General features: G+C 42.9%; 1 protein-coding gene across 2 annotated transcripts in view; it reads left to right on the forward strand.

The window, feature by feature from the left end:
• LOC145486762 (uncharacterized) overlaps positions 1-22299 on the forward strand; it is a 42089-nt gene that overhangs the window by 12167 nt on the left and 7623 nt on the right. The window contains exons 10-26 of one of the 2 annotated variants that reach the window (XM_081465470.1): positions 25-139; positions 1064-1372; positions 1702-2196; positions 2581-2703; positions 2980-3192; positions 3910-4091; positions 4828-4992; positions 6081-6280; positions 7897-8534; positions 8913-9065; positions 9216-9538; positions 9803-9954; positions 10256-10909; positions 11808-11881; positions 12818-12865; positions 13065-17375; positions 17921-22198. In XM_081465470.1, coding sequence (XP_081321596.1) covers positions 25-139; positions 1064-1372; positions 1702-2196; positions 2581-2703; positions 2980-3192; positions 3910-4091; positions 4828-4992; positions 6081-6280; positions 7897-8534; positions 8913-9065; positions 9216-9538; positions 9803-9954; positions 10256-10909; positions 11808-11881; positions 12818-12865; positions 13065-17375; positions 17921-22198 — 12433 coding nt within the window. The remainder of the gene's footprint in view (positions 1-24; positions 140-1063; positions 1373-1701; positions 2197-2580; positions 2704-2979; positions 3193-3909; positions 4092-4827; positions 4993-6080; positions 6281-7896; positions 8535-8912; positions 9066-9215; positions 9539-9802; positions 9955-10255; positions 10910-11807; positions 11882-12817; positions 12866-13064; positions 17376-17920; positions 22199-22299) is intronic. The other variant, XM_081465471.1, reaches the window with a different exon arrangement.

Below are 22299 nucleotides of genomic sequence, written 5' to 3' on the forward strand. Positions count from 1 at the left end.
TAACTTCCAACCTTAACTCTGTAGGCAACCTGGTGATGACAATAGGATGTTAGTTTGTGATTTGTGTGACACTGGGTATCACACCTACTGTCTGGACCCACCGATGAGTACCATCCCCAAGACAGGCTGGAAGTGTCTGGTGAGTGACTGTTGTGTTGTGTATGTTAGTTGGGTGATCTGCCTCTATTGTGGAGTATTCAGGTTGTGAGACTGAAAAAGGGGGTCATGAAAATAGATAGCAGGACATTCCCTCAACTGGTGATGTAAGAATATAGAGAGATTAGGAGGGGAATTTGTGGACAATTGGGCTCAAAGAAGTCCCTAATTTGATGATTTTTCTAAAGAAATGAGATTACTCTGTCCTGCAAAAGGTTCTATAGATCCCTTTTAAGGTGTCTCCACAGGGTAATCATTTATGGCGATGCGCGCGCAATTGTTATGTTTTGAATGCTGTTTTTGCATTCGCTTTCACACCTAGTCCTCTCAAACTTATTACATATAAAAAGCAATGGTTAAAGAGTATTTTGCTATCATCTCTGTTAAAATTTTGGGATTTAGTCTTGAATTATAAATGCCTAAACAAATGTGTTTTTTACTGTTTCTATGGCTTTATTTGTGATTTTCATGAATTTCCTTCGGTGAAATCTTCCAAAATTTTTACATCACATTGCTTCCAGTGGGATACGAATTTTGAACACGAAAAAAGTAGGGTCTGTAAAGGCAGTTTTTTCAATATTTTCAAATTTATGTCTTTTACCGCTGCAAAAAATCTGGTCTTATAGATTTCCCTAAAAAACGAGCTCCAACTAAAATAAAATATTTACTACCAATCTGCCAAATTTAACGGAATTTCACTGAAGGAAACACGATAAAATTCACTTTCAGTTTTGCTTTTTGTGCTCATGTCGATGTAATAAAATATCGAAAAACACTGACATTTTCCTTTGAGCGCGCGCAGATTACTTCCTCAACGTTCGTGCGATCGTAAAACTATAGGGAGCCACCTGAAGTGTGTATTTTTTAAAGCTACCATTTAGTGAACAAAAGTTCTCTTTTTTTGTAGGGCTGCCGTCGATGTGAAGACTGTGGCTCAAATACCCCTGGGGGTGGACCTACTTCTCGCTGGCACCACAACTTCTCTGTGTGTGACAGTTGCTATCAACAACGCAACAAGGGTCTGTTTTGCCCATTATGCGGAAGGGCTTACAGACAGTTTACTGATGTTGCCATGGTGCAGTGTCTTTCCTGTGAGAAGTGGGTCCATGCTAGCTGTGATAACATTGACAAGGATGAATATCAAAAGTACAACTCCAAAGATCTGCCATACTTCTGCCCTAACTGCAAGCCAAAGAAGGGTTCACTGCAACTTTTGGTAAGTGGTATTTTGATTTATCCTTTTTTTTCTTGGATTTCCTAGAACCTTCCTGTGTTGTTTTCCTCTATTTACCCATTTCAAGTCAGTGTTGGGTTACTTTGGCCATATTTTGAAGCCCTGTTCAGTTTCTATTTCTTTCCATTTCTTGCATTGTTACTACAAACTAAATGTAATCTTGAGATGGCATTCCCGCTTTGGGATGAGATGATCACAATACACCTGGTACTATTTGTTGGTTTGTCAAGGCTAATCCCTAGTATCTTTTAGTTATTCAAATTATATTTTGAGATGTCACTTCAAACCATTATTTATGTTGGTGTTTTTAGGACAAGAATCATGGAATTGATCTTGGATTTGATGAACCGCATAGTGTCATGAACATGAACTTGGGCTGTCCACCAGAAGAAGACAAGCGCACACTGACAATGGCAGGTCGTATGAGCCCTTGCAACGAGGACGAGGACCTTCTTCTTGATTCTCACTTGAATGCCCTGCGGCCTTTTGATCCTGTTCCTGATGATACAGAGACAATTCCAATGCCAAACCTTGATAACATTATGCCTGAGAAGTTGCCATTAAGTGAGAAATTACCACTGGATGAGGAAATGGAAGTTGTGAAGTCTGATGAACTGGACATGTTATCATCAGCTGCTAGCCTGTCAGAGGCATGCTCATTACCATCCTTCTCTGTAGCTAGTCAGTTGATGGACAGACATCTGTCAGTTCCTAAAGCTCCACCTCCAAGTTATTATCAACCTCGTCACTCACTAATTACACCTCCAAAGTTACCAGGAAAGAGAAAGCTGACTAGTAAACTAAAGGTTTGTTCATGTACTTATAAAAAAAGTATGTACTATCAACCCCCTCTCCCAAACAAGTGGACTCCTTGTTAGTGAAAGGGCTTAACTACATGGGCAAAGTTAGAATTGGCATAGTGAGACTGACAACTGGCAACTGTTCCTTGAGGGATGTGTCTGAGTGAGTAGTCAATCCTCTCTAATTGTCTCCTGGTGGAACATATCCTTTCCAAGGTGGTGCAGCTCCCCTTGGTTTGGGGAGGTTGAAATTAGAACCTCAAGTAAGATTCCAGGCCACAACTTTAATGGCTGAAAATTTCAATCATCTTTTAGAAAGTCAGTTGAAATCAAAATACACAACTCTTCAGTGGTTTCCATTGAGTTGATTCTGTGTGTTTCCTTCTGCAGTCCAAGTCTGGTGGGACTCCTGCACGGAAGAAATCAAAGCATGGTAAACCAGGTCCAGGTCGTCCACCTAGTAAACTAAAAAACAAAGCAATGCCTCAGACATCACCTGGAAAGGAGAATGTGGTGAGTTAAACATGTTATTTTTATCAGTTCTCACTGAACCTCAAGTGATGTTGTTGAAATGAAAACAAGAATGTTGTGAGTTGAGATACCTCTGTTTGGCTTAATGTTTGGATTGTAAGCTCTTCACATCAATCACTCAACAACCTAGTTCAGCCATACTCTTGGCTACAAGCCATGTTAAGACCATGATTTTTCTATTTAAACACACACATACTCTTTTATGGCCCTTGTGTTGTTGCATTAGTCTGTAGTAAGTGGAGTACTCTTTATCTACAGCCCAAAGCTGCCAATGTGACAGACCACACAAGCAAGGGAGATGAATCTGAAAGCCTGCACACAACTCTTGTACTATTCTCAGCTAATGATGAATTCACCACTAAACAAGACATGTGTCTGTGTTGTGGCAGTTTTGGCAAGGGTCCAGAGGGACAGCTAATAATGTGTTCACAGTGCGGCCAATCTTACCACCCCTACTGTGTTGGTGTCAAGGTAATATACTCCCATTCAAGAGGAAAAATGATTTTCAGAACTTTTGTTGGGGTGGTTTAAGTGCTACATTGCAGCCACTCCAACCTTAAATGGTTACTTTTCCTCTTGTCTAACCTCCCTAGAATTATAACACCCATGTGCAAACAAGAAAGGAAAAGAAAACATAAACACCGCTTCAATTTGCTATTGTTTGTTCAATTTTTGTGTTTTCAAGACTTTTTTTCACTGCTTCTGAAAGTAAACACTGGAAAAATATTGGAAAGATAATTGAAGTATTGTTTCAAATCATGGTGGTGATGGGCTGCCTCTAGGAAAAAACAAAACAAATAAGTCTTGTCCCAAGTTCAATTGTCCTAGCTTTTAAAGGTGAAAATATACATTTTGTAAACTACCTTTGGCTATTCAAAAAGTAGTTCACATGTCATATGTAATTCTAGTGGATATGTGCTGCCTTCTGAGTAAGTTTGCAGGCATGCCCTTAAACTGGGGAAGCTAATGTTTCACTAGATGTAGCATGGGTAAGAATTTGAGATGGGAGGAGAGGGAAGATTTCGCTCTTTACGAAGTTGCTGTCATAGAATTGAACTTTAGACTACCTAAGGCAAATAAAGTTAGTGATACTGTGGAGGGCTCACACCTGGTACTTCTGGATTACAGGAATGGTGCCCTTTTTACTAGACCTTGAAGAAAAAGTAACAAATGTTTGTTTTCTCACAGATTAACAAAGTGATTTTAACAAAAGGTTGGCGTTGCCTGGATTGCACTCTTTGTGAGGGCTGTGGTAAAGGAAGCGATGAAGCACGTCTGTTACTCTGTGACAGCTGCGACATCTCGTATCATACCTATTGCCTTGATCCTCCACTAGGACATGTTCCTCAGGGTGGATGGAAATGTAAATGGTGAGTCACTGGTAAAATGGTTGCTCTGGCACCCCACTGTTAGGCAGCCACCACAACCAGATCTTTATTGCAAATTCAACAAAACAGTGCACAGGTACTGAAAATTTCAAAATTTCACAAATGGCGAGGTTTGTAGATGCAAGCTAGGTAAAAATATTTAAGTACTAACTTGAAATCTTGATGTGGGTGGGTGAGAAAAGGTCAGTAATGGATGATGCTAAAGGCCACTGCACAGTAGCCGATTTTTTTGTCGGCCAACAAAAAATCTTCACTTGTTGGCTAGTGTACGGTGAATTCAGACAAGTCTGCGACAGTAGCGGGGCTTGTCGGGCGATATCTGACAGTGCTAGATCTCAAAAACGTCTTGTCGGTCCTTGTCAGCTAGTGTGCGATGGACCCAGACAATTTGTCAGGGCTTGCGCGCACCTCAACCAATTAGGAAAATGTTGATTTTGGATGAAAGCCCCAAGCCTCAATGTGGTTAGCCGCGACAAAAAATTGGCTAGTGTGTGTTAAGCTGATTAACCCGATTTGAACCCGACAAAAAATCGGCTAGTGTGCAGCAGCCTTAAAAAAAACAACTGCCTGCCTATGGTCGCACGATTTCTTCCCAGGACCTGGTGGTGCATGAGAAAAACAATTTCACTCATTTGTTTCACTCAGCCAGTGGAAAATTACGCTTGCTTTGGTATGTGTATATTGTTTGGGTTATCAACTGTATTGTTTTGTTTGTCAGGTGTGTGACGTGCTTTGATTGCGGAGCTACTACACCAGGAGTTGGCTGTCAGTGGATGTCAAACTACACACAGTGTGGTCCATGTGCGAGTAAAACAATGTGTCCCGTCTGCAAAATCAAGTACAACACCAATGACCTCATGATACAGTGTGCACACTGTGAGAGGTATGAACATTTTTTATGAAAATATGGGTTATTTTTTTCTCAAGTATCTGAGCGGGCCGGATTCCTAAATCCTCGAATTTGATTGGCTAATCATACACACGTGACCGGTCCAGCTTTTTACGATACGGCCCATGAGCTGGATTTTTTCTGCGCTGCCTAAATTTCGCTCCTAAAAGTTGGCGGTAATTGTCAATCTTTTGCCTTTTTTATACTTCCATTGACGATCAGTCAACGCAACTTTATCTCTGTTCCCTTTAGAATGGGAAGGAAAGTCACTGTAAGTAAATTCAATTGAGTGTTTTGAAGTTGTGAGAGTTTGCTTAGTTGTTTCTAGCTTGGCACTGTAATGGCGTGTAATCCTGTGTTTCTCTCGCCATAAAATTTGAGTCAATTTCAGTCAAGTTTACCTCTGATTGTTGCTGTATTTAGGAGAATTTCTGTGGAATACACTTAACGAATTTCCTCTCTTTCTGCTATTCAATTTACGGTAGAAAAGTCTGATTTCAAGTGATTTTAAAAGCAATGACTGACAGAAATTGTTTTTGTAGTAAAACTTCAAACTTCGCATGAAATTTGACACCGCAAAAAGAATTTTGGAGAACTTAACTGGTGAAATAAATGCAGCTAACATACAGTAGTTCGAAAAAAAATCTGTTCTTTAATGCATCTTTCTTTGTCTACTACCTGAGTTCCTTGCTCGTTGCCGAGATTTTTTACAAATTGTTAGAAGATGGCGCGGAAGCCGATTCAGTGACAAGAGTTGCATAAACTAACCCATTTGTAATCTGTAAAACCAATTTGCTGCAGGAGAAAAAAATAAACATGTTATTTGCCGGCTTAGGGTCGGTCCGATCAGTGAAAAACTGTGACCTCGGGCTTGAAAATGCTGCCCTCGGCCTGCGGCCTCGGGCAGCATTTTCAAGGTCTCGGTCACAGTTTTTCACCATACGGACCTCCCAGCCGGCAAATAACATATATGTATGTTCTGGGTGTTTGCCATCAAAACTGAAAATGTGTATAGCATGTTTCTGATGAGGTAATACAAGTTACAGTAACAAAGTAGCCTTACTTACTTTTTTATTTTGTAGATGGCTCCATGGCTCATGTGATGGCCTTGTTAATGAGGAAGAACTTGATCGAGCTGCAGAATATGGATATCACTGTTTGTATTGTCGGCCAAAAACCAAGCGTGCGCTTGTTGGTGTCAGTGGTATGTCTTGTAGAACTCCATCTGCTTCCCAACCTTTCCTCTCCTTCTTATCTTGTGTTGGAACTAATACTCTGCACGGTTAGTAAGTACGTCACTGTGCACTCTTCAAAATGCCCTCCACACTGCACTTATCACAGCAACGGGACTGTTTTGCTTCTTTTATTACATTGCAACCCAAATACAAACTTGTCTCTAAAATTGTCAGGGAAGTAGAACCAGGAAACATTTTGATGACAAGAAATGCTAAGAAGTGCAAAAAGCTAATTTTCAAGCAAGTTATAAAAAAGTAGACTGAAGCTTTTTGTTTCTGGTTTTACTGCCTTTACTGAATTTTCTGTTGAAAAAATTAATGTGTGCAAAATTCATATACAGCCCAGCACTTTCGAACTGTAACAGTTTTTCTGCTTTCTAACATTTCGTTTATCTATGGCAGATTAGAACAATAACTTTAAATGGACACTGTTTCTTGGAATGTTCTAGCATCACATGCATGATACACTGGCAAAAATGTCAAATTTGTACTAGATAGTTTGATTTTTGTGAATGTAACTTCTGGCAGTTTGATTAATGTTGGTACTGTGTAAAAAAGGTTGAAGGCACCAAATAAAAACAATAAACAGAGAGACACTTAGGTTTGATAAATTGGCTAGTCTGGCTTTGCACTTACTGCACAAATTTGCTGATGTGGAGGGTGTTTAAACTAAATCTGTTCTTCAATTCTTTACTCTTTGATCTTGTTATATTTTACCTAGCAATTCTGGGTCTGGACTGTATGCACTGCTTAAATGTTTCTTTTCCTCTGTGTGTTGACTTGAACATGTAGCTAGAGCCCTTAATCATTTCATGTCATTTCATTGCCAAGTCTCACTTAAAAAGTGCATTGACCTCTAAAGTTTCATAATTTCTATGGTTATCTGTTGTTAACATGAATAGGCACATGAATAGGCTGAAGTTATAAAGAAGAGATGAATGCCCATAGAAAACCAGTGTGTTGCTGCCAAAGGTTTCAAACAACTTGCAAGGAACCAAGTTTTTGAGGAACATTTTGAACAACTGGCTTAACATACATTAGATTCACTCCTAAATTGTTCCCTTCTTTTTCATATGGTTGTAGTGAGTACAAGAGCCATTGTGTTACAATGTTGGCAATACCACCAAGATGTAACAAAATTCATGAGAAAGTATATTTAAAATTACACCCCGAATGTTTATGTTTCTATTGTTGGTCTTCAAAGCACAGAAGGATTCCAGGGGATCAGAGTCAGTTATATAGACAACTTCATTTAAACAGACACCATTTGAAAAGAATCCTTGACTATTCAAACAAATTGCTGTTAAATTGATGTAGATGTAGCCCCTGGAATTGAAGAAAAATTATTTTTTTGTGACAGTAGAACTTTGGTCAAAGATGGACCTGGCTTGAATGCCTCTCAATTGGGTAATGTACAGTCTCAAATGCATAATAGTTGTTAAGAAAGTGACATCTAGAGCTTACACTTGGCAAGGCAAGAAGTGACATGCACTATGGCCTCAGGGGTATTTAAACTAGAAGACTTGAGTCAATGTGAATCGTAAAAATGGTCATAGTAGTAGTTATAGACCTACTTCTGTACAAGTATTGAAACCATGCTCTGCTTGGTAACGTTTGAGATTCCCTTTTTCTATATCATTGTCTTCTGTCCATTTCTTTACAGGTCCTCCATCACCCAAGGCAACAGCTTTGCATCACTATAGGCCTCCGTCTTTGTATGAACCCAACAGCTCTCAACCAAATGGGAAACCATTGCATCCTTGTCAGCGGGTAAACAACAATTTAGTGGAAGTGAGGTTATCCAACCACTTCAATAAAATGCAGATGACAGCATCTTTTCCTGCTAACAACATTGAACTGACTGAGTCTGGTGTGCGGCACATGAATAGGCTGAAGTTACCCCCAGGAAGCAACAGAAGGCGTGTGGTTAAGAGCAAGGTGAAGCCCAAGAAGTTTGGTATGCCAGGCAGTCCTCTCAAGAGAAACACCTTAGCTGACCACTTGCAAGGCAAAGATGCCATTTTCAACAGGGCCCTCATTGAGGATAATATCAACTTGGCAGATGACATGGACAGCCTTAGCAGCCAAACACCTTTTGTTCCTTCTAAGGTGAACAGGCCCAGGCAATCCAACATTGGACGTCCAGGTATTGGTGGTTTTGTGTTGCGTGGTCGTGGCTCAGGGGGAAGGAGGTTTTTTGGCCGTGGTGCACGGGGAGGTATCAAGAGGAAAGGTCCAGGATTCCCTGTTATAGCACGTGGACCTTCTCATGTGAACAATCTGGGAGGCCAACTGTCACAGGTATGTGTTGAACTTTGCTTCATCCGAAGTTTTAATCATGTATCCCTAATTGATTGGTTGGCTGAGGATTGATTGGTTCAGTAAGGATTTCCTAGCCATGCACAAGTGCTCAGATTTGGAAATTCTGGCATAAAATGTAGTGTACACTTTTTTTCACTTTGTGACAAACTTTTATTTAAAGTGTACCAAGTAGTAACTACAATTTTATATAAAGAGAGATCTGTTAAAATCATCCATAGGACCTGACCTGATGTGATGATAATGTAGATGGAATTTTCTGCTTGTGTTTATTTTGTAAGTTTTGAATCTTTTAACTTAGGAAGTTTGTCGGTAAACTTTAATCTTTTTGGTGTATTCCCCTTTTGACATGTACAACAGACATATCCAGGTGGACTGAACAGTTCAGCCTTTGGTACTAAGCAGTCTTCATTCAGCCAGTTAGAGCCATCAATCAATCAGGGAAGTAATGACAGTTGGGCTGATGGCAGTGATGAGACCGGCCTGCAGGAGTCGTATCCTAAGTGGATGCAGGTAAGGCTGTGTGCTGTTGCAGTTTTACCTTTATGAGTTAGTTTGTAAGCATTGCACTGTTTTGAAATACATATGACAATATGTAAGGTGGACAATCCAAAGTGGAGATTCACTCTTATATGTAGTATATCTTGCAAACAATTTTTTTAGGAGGCATTTTTTGGCAAAGAGCTCTTGGACACTATAGGTGGAGAGAAAAGATCAAAGCATGGTGGCAAGACACCATCAACTCCTTCTGAAGATGAAGATAGAGCAAACCAAGACCCTTTTGCACCAAGACAAGGTTCCATGCACCCAGAGAGAGAAGCTTCCTTTGCTGGATCAGGACAAGTTCCTTATCAAATGTTGGCTGGTGAAGAGCAACGGCATCCTCAACACTCAAACCAGGGACTTCACCAGGCAGGATATCCAAGGGGCAATCACTCCTTGCCGCAAAAGCATCACTCCGATTTGGGATTGAGTGGGCATGAGAGGTAAGAAGTGAAGTAATGTTTTAAGATTGTAAACCCTTTCTATGTTCTCAGGAGTACGGCGAAGTGGTAAATGTAGCTATAATACTTCCACTTGAAAGATTTCCCAAATCAAAATATATTCCTAAATCTCATTTCATCACATATCTCACTTTCATCCATTGTGTGTGGCATACCTATAGTTACTCAACACTTAAGGTTGTAGTATAATGAAACTGTTAGTTCTATTTCTTTGTTTTTGTAAATGGATGTGCTGTGTTTTGTTAGCTGGCAACAATCTGCTGGGACAGATCCATTTCCATCACATGCCCTCAGCTTGGCAGAAGATGTTCCCAATCCAGATGCCTTGTATAGGTCACTGGATATGCTTACTGATGACCTACCAGTTACTCAGGCCGATCCTCACTCAACAAACAGAGGTAAGAATGTTGTCCAGTCTGCCCCCTCAGTCATTCCTTGTAGCAGCATCTTGTGTTAGCACTGATTTTCAACCACAAATTGTCTACAATAGCAAGGTGCAAAGCAAAGGTCATCTTTAAGAGCTTGCGCTTGTGGTGTTGTTTTTTGAATGAGAGTGTGCTAATCTATACTGCTAGCATTTGTTTTGAACCTCTGGGCTAGTGGTGCTTAGTAGCAGCTAGAGATAGTTAACATCGATCTTCTTTTAACTTCTGCTGTGACCACTGTAAACACCTTAAAGTTCTTTTTGTATTTGTAAAGTACTTTCACAGCCACCCTCCCAACATCCTCCTCCAGCTGCGCCCACCTCCCGAGCACAGGTCCCTCAGGGAAATGACCTGGATATTCTGTGCAGTACAGGAGATGTCTTGCCTCACGTTGATGGCCAAGAAGTGGAGGAAATATTTCTTGATATTGAGAGAGAAATGAGCAACAGAGCGTTAAACTTTCTGGATTCTGAAATGGAGAACAACGTGGCCAATTCTCAAGAGCCATTTAATCAGGAGAGTGCCAACCCTGCATCAAGTCATGGTGTAGGTTTTCCATCTGGTCACCCTGTTAGTGCGTATGGCCAAGCTGCTGTTAGTCAGCCGTACAACTCTGGTGCTACACATTTTCAAAGTGTTTCTGGGAGATCTGGATTTCAGCAGGGACCTCAAAACCACATGGATGGGTTGTCCAATTCTGTTGTACCAGGTCCGCTTGGTTTTAATCAGAACAGTGTATTCCCAAGAGGAAGTGAGTTTGATCTGGATGACCTGCCAAAGGGACGACGCAGACCTCCAAGTCCTCGAGTAGACCCACTGAAACAGCAGCAGAAGTGGGAAGAGGATGAGAAGCTTGGTGCCATGGCAACAATATCACCAGTTCTTTATGCCAACTTGGAGCATGTTAATTTGAAGCAGGAGTATCCAGGTAAGGGAATGTGAGCAAAAGAAACAAAAAGTGAACTGATCGTGTTATTCTTTTGAGTACCCAGTCTCCATTTAAAGTATAGAGAAGATGTCACTAATGTAATGAAACCCTCCAGGTATAGCAGTTGCTTTTATCTAACCTTTTCACCTCCAGAGTGAAGCCTAAAATTGTTGCAGTTCTAAATTGTTTCAGTTCCAGCATAAGAACCCTACATTGTGCATTTTGCATATGTTGCTTGCTTCCCGAAGAACAGTGTAGTAGTAGCGATTTTTTCTCAGCAGTTAAAGTGTCCATAATGTCAGAACTTTTTTTTCGCTCATCTAATTCTACATTTCACCTAATGAGCTTCTGCGAAAAAATGTTTCGATTTGGATAAAACGCCATTTTTTTTTACGAATCTTTACAAAGTTCAAAATTCTATTTTCTTGCAGTCAACCCCTGCTGCTGATCACAAAAATAACGTGCTCAAAATGGCCACGTGACTGATGCCTGTGACGTAGGTTCAGGAACCTACGATGAAGACGGATGTTGTTTTCTGGATCATTAACGTTGTTACAAAGAGCGCAACGCACCTTTCCGGCATTTTCAACTAAATGTAGACAACTCTGAAGCAAAATTTCCACTTATTTTCAAGTCAGATAAGTCATGACCCAAATCACGTGTTCCTGAACCTACGTCACGACTCACTTCAAACCAAGGAAGACTGGTGCGAATGGTGGACCAAAATGGCGGCAAATTTTAACGTCTTTAAAAACTTATAAAAAAATTGCGTTTTATCCAAACCGAAAAATTTTTTCGCAGAAGTTCATTAGGTGAAATGTGGAATTAGACGAGCGAAAAAAACATTTTGACATTATGGGCACTTTAAGTAAATTAACTTTCCCGAACTTTTTTTCAGACTGGCCCAACAGATACAGAGCAATAGCAAGATTGTGGCGGAAACTGTCAGTTGAGCAAAGGGATCCTTACAGAGTAAGCTTATACTATATAAGTTGAAATTTATTTGTCAAGAAAAGCAGCATCTCTTGGGTCTCTGAGGGACGGACCATTATTTTTTTGAGGGGGAGTTGGGCAATTTCCTCCCAAAAAATTCCTGCAGAGCAAAAACTGCTGGAAAAAATGGTGCAAGCAGAGCTATGGGGAAAAAAATTCGAGCAAGTGCTTTCTACTAGCTGGGTCCTATTTCTGATGTTCAAAAAATTCTTGCACTATTATTGTACACCAAAAAAAAAATGTGCCCCGGAAAATTACTGAACGCCCCCCTCAAAAAAATAATGGTCCATTCCATGAAATAATGGAAGAAGTTTACACTACCTGACATCTTATGTGCTACCTGTGGTCTTAAATGGTGAGTCTGGAGTAGTGAATAAGTAATTTGTTGTGTTTTATTCCCTTAAAACACTAAGCCAAAGCAGAATTTTGATAAGGATTTTTTTTAATAAACTCAACCTTTTCAAGTTGGCCAGCACATCAAAGGTCGTTGGCAAATTTCAGTTCACTGTTGTCTAAACAGTGTACAATTTTCGGGCTTGCCTTTGTAGTAATCAGTCTATTCTATGTCAATGTTTAAAATGCCATTTTGGAAATGGGTTGCTTATTGAAAGGGGGTATTTTCTAGAATAAGGGGTGCTTATTGGACGGAGGGTGCTAAATGAAATCAGTGCAGTGTTTTGAACTTTCATTTAGTCTAAGAGGCATCAGTCTGGGTTCACTTGCTTGTACAGTACAGTCATATTAAAACGTTAAAAAGCTTTGTTGATCTTTATTAGTGTAATCGGAAGTATATCAGTACATTTTGTAACAGTGTAATTGCCTTAATTGCAATTTGTGGAGTTATTGGTAAAAGAAGATTGATGTAAGGACTTGTCTGTAAAAACGGAAAAAATTAACTGTGACGTTACTTTCCAGTTGAAGGCAAGGGACAACCGTGTTAGATTAAAAGATCAAGGGAAAAAAGTAAGTTAATGTTCAACGTAAAACATAAAATGCTACCGTTCAATATTTCAATTATCGTTATGATGCCAGTGTGTTAAATATGTTGACCTCGTGGCTTTACTTGTTTTTGTTTTATCAAGAATCGAAGACGTACCGCTGTATGTCAGTCTTCCTCAAGTAAAATTCTACGAATTTTTTTGATCCTTTTTTCCTTTGTTAGTTGATTGCAAAAAATGACGAAAAATCCAAGGCAGAGTCTCAGAAGCCACTTCCTTTGAAGCAGCAGCCACAACAACAACCACAGCAGCAACAGCAACAGCAGGAGCAGGAACAGGAACAACAGCAGCAGCAGCGGCAGGAGCAGCACATCCAACAGCCACAGCCACTGCAACAGCATCAACTGGTGCGGCATTCGCAACCTTTACAAAACTCCTCACAAGGGCATCAACTCAAACAGTTACCACCATCTGCATCTGTTCGTCCGCTTGTTGACAGCACCGTACTTCCTGTGACTACCGTCATGCCAGCACCTCTAACACCTAGTACACCTGCAAGATCGATCACTCCAGTAACACCTGGTACCCCTGGCCCCTTGACTCCAACAACGCCTACCACGCCAACGTTTTCTCAAGTGTTAAGTCACCCACCAATTGGACCTGTCATTCCAGGATCTGTGGGAAGCCTTCCCTCTTCGGGTAAAACTGTTAGTTCCAAAGGTAAGAAAAGTAAAGAAGAGAAGGAACGAGAGAAAGAAATGAGAAAGCAGAAGCTACGAATTCAGCAGGAACAAGAACGGCAATGGAAAATTCTCCAGCAAAGAAGGGCCTTGGAACAACAACGTCAACAGCAACAGCAGCAACAGGAAAATGTATTACTTAGGCAAGAGCTTAAAAAACAACAGCAAGCTAAAGGAACTAAGGTCCCAGAAGAGCAGAAGAAGAAACGCTTATCTAAAGGTAGTAGGCGAGCCCCTTTACAGGGACCAAAAGAGCAAGGGCGTACTACTGAGAAAGCAGGAGCTGGTTCCCTTAGAGATGACGTGCTTGGTTCACCTCCATTTCAAAATAGCATGAAATCTCTTGAAGATGCTGAAAACAGCATGGACGAGCAATTCCTTCCTGTAGTAAGTTCATTCTCTGCTGCACCCAGAGCAAACGCAAATGCTCTAGCATCTAGCAGTCAATATCAAAATGATTCCTCACTGGAATTTTTGGTTGACTACGATGGAAAAGGGAATGGATTGTTAGAAGAAAGACAAAGTGATCCAAGTGTAGCTACTTCCAGTCATGAAATTCCCAATGCAAACCAAGGTGAATATCATTCGGTGCAGACGGATGCAAACCATCAATTTCAGCCGCCTTCTGTTTGGCGAAAGGAAACTGTGGAAGAAGAGCTTCACCGTACAACAGATGAACCTCTCTGGGAACAATCACAGGCTAGCAGTCAACTTGAACAACAGAAGCAACCTAACGGCTCATTAAGTTTAGGCCAAGTCTCGCAGACATGTACAGCTGAGAGGCATAGTTTGTGGACCAGTGAAGAGCTGCAACCTGAAACCCTTCAAGATCACTTAGCAAGTGATAATGTACACAGCAGGGTCCCCTTACCTGAGCAACATATGAGACCTTTGCAAGAAGCCCTTCACGATGAGCAGAAGTCTCATGGTAACTTAGGTTCTCATGAGCAAATGATTTTCCATGACGAGAGACAGCAGTCGTGGGTTCCAAGTACTCATCGACACCCTTCTGCATTGCCTTCATCGCAGTCAGCAATACAAGGCCAACAGCTCAGCAGGGAAAGTGGGCAGATTGTACGCCAACCTTCTGTACCTGATTCCATTCAAGGTCTTCCTTTTTCAACCCAACATGAAGTGTCAATCAGTACCTCAGAGCAGCACCAACAGCAAGCTGTGGAATTGCAACACCCTCCACAAATACCAGTAATGCATTGGCAAGAGGAGCTGTCTCAAGTTCGAGCGCAAGTGGCAGCTGCTCATGACCTTCATCCACCTCAAGCTGTTCCTGCTCCTTCAGCACTGCCACCTCCACCACCCCCTCCACCACCACCACCACCGTTACCACCACCGTCCTTACCATCTACGCAGCAACAACATACTGGCCCACTGCAGCCATATGAATTGACTTCAGGATGGCCGCAGCAAAACCAGTTACCACAACAAGGACAGCCACAGCCAGTAGCCTCATACCCACAGACTCCTCAGCCCCACCAGCCACATGGTCCATCAAATTCACAAGGTGGTATGCTGCAGACACAATTTCAGGCTCTGCCGCAACTGCCAGTTCAGATGGCTCCAAATCAACATCCTAACCCATCTTTGTTGAGTCAGCCACAAGATAGCTCTCTACAGCAGCCACAACAACAGCAGCAAGATATCGTTCAGCGGCAGCAAAGGGAGCAACTTATTAGAGTTCAACAGCAGCAGTTTTTCCAGATGCTTCAGCATCAACAAGTTCTGCAACAACAACAACAGCAGCAGCAACAGCAGCAGCAGCAACAACAGCAACAGAATGCTTCCATTCAACCAGGCTTTGCTAGGGTACGATTAAATCAGGTGATGAACACAAAAGATTTGCCTGAAATAGACACAGAAGAAGAGCACCAAGAAAGGCTTCGGTACCTTTATCGCCAACGTCAGGCACAAAAACAGCAGCAGATGCAGGTGCAAGCTCAATTGTTGCAACAAGCTTGGATCCAACAGCAACTTACTAATGGGGGTGGCCAAGGCGTGGTTCCAACAGGTATACTTCCAGTGGATTCTCCCAACCCTCAAATGTTACAACAGTTTGCTCAGCAGATACGTCCCCAAATGCCTGACTTGGCACAGCAGCAGTTGTTTGCTGAATACCAGAGACGTATTCAGCAGCGCCAGGATTTAGGTCAGCAAACAGTTCAGTACGACAAAGTTCTGCAGGAATTGCAACAACAGCAAGGAATTCCAGTTGGCGGTAGCACTCACACTGGCGGTCCATTCCTGGAAATTCCTCAGCAGAGGTTTGCTCTGAGGCAGGCAACTCCGATGGTTCAACCTGGTTTGAAGCCTATAATGCCTTATGGACTAGATGGACAGTTTGTGGGTCAACAGCAACAACTATACAAGATGCAGTTACAACAACAGATGATCATGCAGCAACAGAAAAAGGAACCAACCCAAAAGAACACCTCTCGGGCGAGTACTGCAACAGGAAAGGTTGATATGGGAAAAGGTAACGGTGACTACAGTGGTGATGCTGATGGTGATAAGAAAAAGAGATCTGCTACTCCAGCTCACAATGATGGCATGCATGGTTCCGTAGGCAACACAAATGTTCTTCCAGAAGAAATACCTGAGGAGTCTCGAGGTCCTGGAAGTGGAAGTGAAAACCAGCAAGATGGCACAAAGAGCGAAAGTGCAAATGAGTTGGTCAACGAGGTTACGACAACGACTGATAGGATTCCTTCTGTCCCTCAGGATGATCAGAACCTTCAAGAGACCCATCACAAGAAGGACCTGATGAGATCTGAAGTTAATCCCGAACTAGAGAATGCTGAGGTTGCTGCTGAGTCTAAGATGGTTGCCGGTGAACAAGAGAAAGCCTCTGCAAGCAGTGAAGACCTTACTTCTTGTGTACAAGCTAACAAAGAACAATGTAAAACCAGTGGTTCTGAAGACAAGAAGGAAGATTGCACCTCTGTCGCAAATAATGACAGAAATATTGTAGAAGGGCAAGTGGAACAGACTGAGACTGCTAATGAAAAGACCGTTGAAGGATTAGAGGGCATTGGAAGGGAGCTTTTTGCAACTGATGTAGAAAGTGTTGTAAGTAGAATGTCCTCTGATGCTGTAAAGGACCTTGAGTGCAAAAGTGGAGAAGGATATCCTGTCGAGGGAAAGCAGATGTTCCCAGAACCCCAGAAAGCAAAAGTGGAAACTGTACAAATTCATGATAAAAACAAATTTGAGGAAAGTGAAAGTAAGAAAGAAGTGCTTGTGCAAGAAGGTGACCTTGCTTGTAAACCTGATGCCTTTGCTGAAGTGAAAGAGGCCCCAGTTCAGCCACACCACATACCCAGTCAAGCACCTCCTGTTCCTCCGCCTCAGGCCCAACATTTTCTCATGCAACAGCAGTTTATGGGGTTACAGCAGCAGTTCCTGCAAATGCAGCAGCAAAGACAAGTTCTCGTCCAACAATACCAACAGCTGCAACAGCAATTGCACCAGGCTGGAGGGCAGGACCCAGTACTTGCGGGTCAAGTCATGGCTGTACAGTCTCAAGGACAGGTTCTCCAGCAGCAAATGTTACAAGCCTGGCAACAAATGCAACTTATCCAGCAACAGTTGCAGCCCGGAGGAGTGCCGCTCCAACAGCAAGTTACCATTCAACAGCAACCATCACAAGTTCAACAACAGCCACAACCAGGTCCTCAGTGGTCTACCCCAGGACATCCAATAGGGGCACAACCAGGTGTGTTCCCCATGAGACCTGGGGTTGTGCAGCGTCCTCTGCAGCCTGGCGTGCCACTGGCAGACAAGGTAAGGTGCATCCAGTTTTAAGTACCTTTAAATCCCACGTTTAAGCCCCCCCCCCCCCCCCCGATATAAGCCCTTCTATTTGCTAACAAAGATATTATTCCGGATATAAGCCCATCCAATGTATAAGTGCTTTCCTTTTGGGTTTCTTTACAAACATCAAAATTTTCAATCAAAAGTTATAGTAATAGCTCTAGATGTAATGGTATATTAGCTTTTATTCGTTTCTCAGATACGTTTAATCTCGTCGTTCCGAAACAATTTTTTTTCCGCTTAAATCCCCCCAGATATAAGCCCTCATTCATGAGCCCACCAAAAAGCCCCTTATGAAATTATATAAGCCCAGGGCTTTAATGTGGGATTTTACGGTATTCTACCAATATAAGTGTATTTGAAGTTTTCCACTAGAACTATTAAGGCTGTTCCCGCACTGGATTCACTCCTATTTCATATTTTTACCTTTTATGTTAAAGCGTTGTAATTTATCTCGTGTCAGTAATCAAGTTTTTAGTTTATCGGCTGATATAGTGGTTTTTCTTTGTAAACAGGGCGTTGAGCCAAAACAAGGCAGATCAAGGTCCAAGAGCAGAGACACACCTCAACCATCCCCTATTGGACAGCAAAGCCCCAGTATCGACTGGCAACCACCTAAAGGGAAGCAAACAAAACCACGGCAGAGAAAACCCAAGAAGTCAGAATCGAAAGCCAAGGATTCAGAGCTTGAACTTCAACAGCAGATGCTTCAACAACAGCTGTATCAGCAGATGGAGCAGAGGCATCGCTTGATGCAGCAGAAGCAGGGTCTTTTTGTGGAACATGGCCAACAGCCGGCTCCACAGCCAGCAATGCCGTTACAGCAACCGGGTCAACAACCTCCAGTGTCATTACAGCAGCATATGGTTGAGAACCCTGCATTGTTGGCACAACCAGCCATTGATGTTCCTCATACAGTGCGACCTTTGTCTCATACTCCAGACCTTTCACAAATGGCATTGCCTCCCTGCACACAAGGCTCGCAGATGGCCCTTCCTCCTGCTAATCAAATGCCTCCAGGATATCTCCAAACGTCAGATCAAGGGTCGTTTTCCCAGAGGTTTCCTACACCTGAGCATTATCTTCAACAATTCAGCCAGCAGCAGACGCATCAGAGGAAACCACAGGTTCATTATGTCGCTGAAGCAAACAACCCTTTCAGTGATCAGTTCCAAGAGCTTCAGAGCAAAGGCAGAGGAAGAGCAGGGGCAAAGAAAAAGCCTGGCCCCAAGAAGCCGGGAAAAACGCGCGGGAAGAAGGCAGCTGAAGTAGCAGCTTCACAGGGTGATTCTTTGAAACAGGAACGCCAAACTAATCCTACTGTACCTGAACAAAGTCCACAGTGGCTTGTTCCCACTCCATCACAGCTAACACAAGCTATAAAGCAAGAGAACCCTGAATTCGAGGATGGTGCTCTTGAAATGCCAAAAGTTCAACCAAGTGCAGTCCATGCTGATCCTCATGATTCTGTCCCAAACGTAAGTCTCGAAGAAAGCCAGGAAAAAGATGGTGCTTTTGTACAGGAGGTCAAAGCAGCGGAAGACATACCATCAGAACAATACTCGGAAGCTTGCTCTATTGTAGCCACCAGTGAGAGTAATACTAACCATGTGTCAGCCACTGGCGATGATGCATTAAAGGGGACAAACGTGACCAATAAAGAGAGCACACCATCAGGTGATACTCCAGCTCCTGCAGAAGAGGGTGCTAATGAGTCTGTTAACAAAAGTGCAAGGTCATGTAATGGCACTGGACTTGAAGCGCTACAGAAGCTCGAGTCTATGGTCGCGGACATGGCAAATGAGGAAGAGGCTTGCAAAGAGCTCGAGAAGCAAAGTGAATTGGAAAGGTGGCCTCTTGATGATGATGAATACGACCCTGAAATGGAAAAGATGTATGAAGGAGATTTTATGGAAGAGACACCGTTTGAGCGGAGCCTACTCTCACCTGCCAAAGCTATGGGCAATGGCTCTCAAGCTAACTCTGTGGCCTCTCTTGAATGCCATGAAGAGAGTCTTATTTCTCCCCTGCTTGACGAAACGGAACGGCGAAAAGAACGTCAGAAGTTCTTTGCGGAAGCTTCGTCCAATGATTCAGTTTCAATGGAAAAGAACGCTCCAGATGTGACCAGGAACGAGTCAGGGAGTAAACAACAGGGCGAAGGAGTGATGTCATGTAATCTGTCTGATCGAAGTGATGTTACGCCGTGTGATCTAACGAACCAAAGTGGCGATGAGAGGGTTGGGCAGATTATAAGCAGTGCTGAACTTGCATCTGATCAAACTACGTCTGTTGAAGAAGCTATAAAGGACCCATTAACAGACTGCACGGAAGATCAAGGACTGGAAAGTCAATCCGACATAACAGATCTTAATCAGGCAAGTCAAGTGGAAACTAGTGCTCAAAATGCTCCCCAAGAAAAAGACCCATGTCACGATTCACTTGCCAGTCAAATGTGTGAGACTGCTGTCAGTGCATTAACTCAGTCTAAATGCGAGTCATCGGAAAATGTAATCCCTCCTGTCATAACTGCGAATGTTGTAGCTGAAGTGGACGAGGCGAGAATAGTTTCTACTGGTAACGGTGACATTCCTTTAGCTCCAGAAGCCCACCAAACACCTGAAGCAGAGAAATTCAAAAGCAGTGCGCCTGGAAGTGTCTGTGAAGCAATCCCCCAGTGTGATGCAGCAAATGTAACAAGTTCGATTGCGCCAGAAGCAGTGCAGGATACTATTGGTCAGATTCCCAAACCATTGGAGCAGTTCCATAGTAGCCATGAACCTATTCCATCAAACCCCATTCGTCCTGCTCAGCGTCAGAAACCTGCTAAAGCACCAAAGGCACCAAGTCGACCTAAAAACCAGCACAGTTCTGGAGAAGGATCGGTAAAGAAGAGGCCATCTCCTAAGGAGGAAGACCCACTGAAGAAACAGGTTCAGGAGCTCCGCAGGCAGGAATACGAGCGAAAGAAACGTGAATACGAGGAGCAGCAGAAGAAAAAACGTGAGCTTCAGAAAGAACTTCGCATCCAAAAACAGATGATCAGGGAGCAGAGGAAGCGGCAAAAGATCTACATGAACGCGAACAACCGCAAGCAGAAAACGAATTCCGGGAGTAGTGCCGCTTCTTTGAAGCTTTCTACTCCTAACAACACACACAGGGACCTCAAGCCGGCCACTCCTCTTTCTCTTTGCGAGCCCAAGCTGTTGTTGACTCTCGCATTGACACATCCGTATGGAAGCAGGCCTTCCAATGGTCAATGTCTTCTGAAAGGGAACTTTGGTTCAGCCAAAGTTGATGGCATGGTGGATTATTATTCACAGTTCCCATCACCGGACATGGATATTGTGGTAGGACATCCACCCACTCCACCTTCGTCTCTCCCACCCTCACCAAGGGTTCACCAACAGCAGAATGACTCGTCTGGAAAACCTCTTGTTAATGGCGACGTTTCGCCTGAGGAGCGGCAGCATGATGAACTACTTGCCATGATCAAACCACATGCACATGGTCAGGACAGTGAACATCCAGCAAAACGAGCTCGGTACATAAGCACTCTGGAGTCTAGTAGAAGTGGTATTAGTGTTCCGCCATCGATGCCCACACCACCATTATCGGATTCGGCGGCGACTGTTAACGATCGATTGGTTGAAATGATATCTTCTGCAAAACATCTGTCGAACGCGCACATGGAAAGAAATGGCAAAGAGTCGAATAGTAGCTCTTCGTCGACATCACCCGAGACAGTTCAGTATATAGCATCTTCATCTCCAGAATCGGACGCTGTCAACAGAGTACAAACTCCTAAATTTTCAGCGTTGTTACATCGTGATAGCACAGACTCTCCAACATTTCCAGCAGTGACAATCAAACGCGAGCAGGTGGAACACTTCCTGGACAACGGAGTTCCTCGATCTTGTAGCCAATCATGTCGCGATGTTTCTGATACTAATTACGTACAGACTACTTGCAAATTGGAGGCACTTCAAACAACTAGAATTGAGAACGATTCGGATGATTTGGATAGCATTAACGTTACACTAACTCTGTCTCCTACATCTGAGCAAAGAGTTACAGACACTGTAGCATCCGTGGCAGATTTGATAGGCTGTTCTCCTCCCAGGCGATCGGACATTGTTATCGAGCCTGCTGGGAAAGGTTTTTCTACGAAGGGTTTCATGATGCCTCAGTCGCTGGCGACTCCAACTGGAGACAGTCTTAATAGCTCAGTGGCTCCAAGGCCCCACACTTCATCGGATATTTATCAGAAAAACCCCTTCCCTTGTTCGAAATTAGATCTGTCACCAAGCGAGGAAACGTCATCCCGGAAAAAGCCCGAGGGTCCGTACTGCAGGCACTGTGACGTTTTAATAATAGGAATCGGGGTAAAGCGAAAGCAGGACGAAGAAGACACAGTTAAGACTGCAGTGACAGTTGATCCAAATGGAGCAGAGTCTGATGCCGCGGACTATAAAATCTATGGAGTGAACGTTGAGGCAGGGGACTGTACAGGGGACATTTTTTGTGCGGAAGCTTGCTTGAAACAATATTTCGCGCATTTGGGTTCCGAGTGTTCATCGCCCACACAGGAATGTAAATCAGGGTCAATTGCTGAAGAGCCTCGTTTAGATGCGAGTGTGACGTCAGTGGGTCAGACAAGCGTTGGAGCGGGGAATGCGACGTCATTGAGTGCAGTTGATACTCGGGGAGGTGTCGTCGCTGAAGGCTTATCGCCGACATCTTTACGCAAAATAAGAAGTCCCAGCTGGAAGCAAGAAGACGAAGATGAAGAGGTTAGAGAATGTTACTATCTGTAAGGAAGTGTTGGGTTAAAAACAAACGGCAGATTGTAATTCTCCCATTCAAGCCTCGTAGTAGCGGGTTGGGGTTTGTT

This window comes from Orbicella franksi, chromosome 5, assembly GCF_964199315.1.
Source record: "Orbicella franksi chromosome 5, jaOrbFran1.1, whole genome shotgun sequence".
Classification (NCBI taxonomy): Eukaryota; Metazoa; Cnidaria; class Anthozoa; order Scleractinia; family Merulinidae; genus Orbicella; species Orbicella franksi.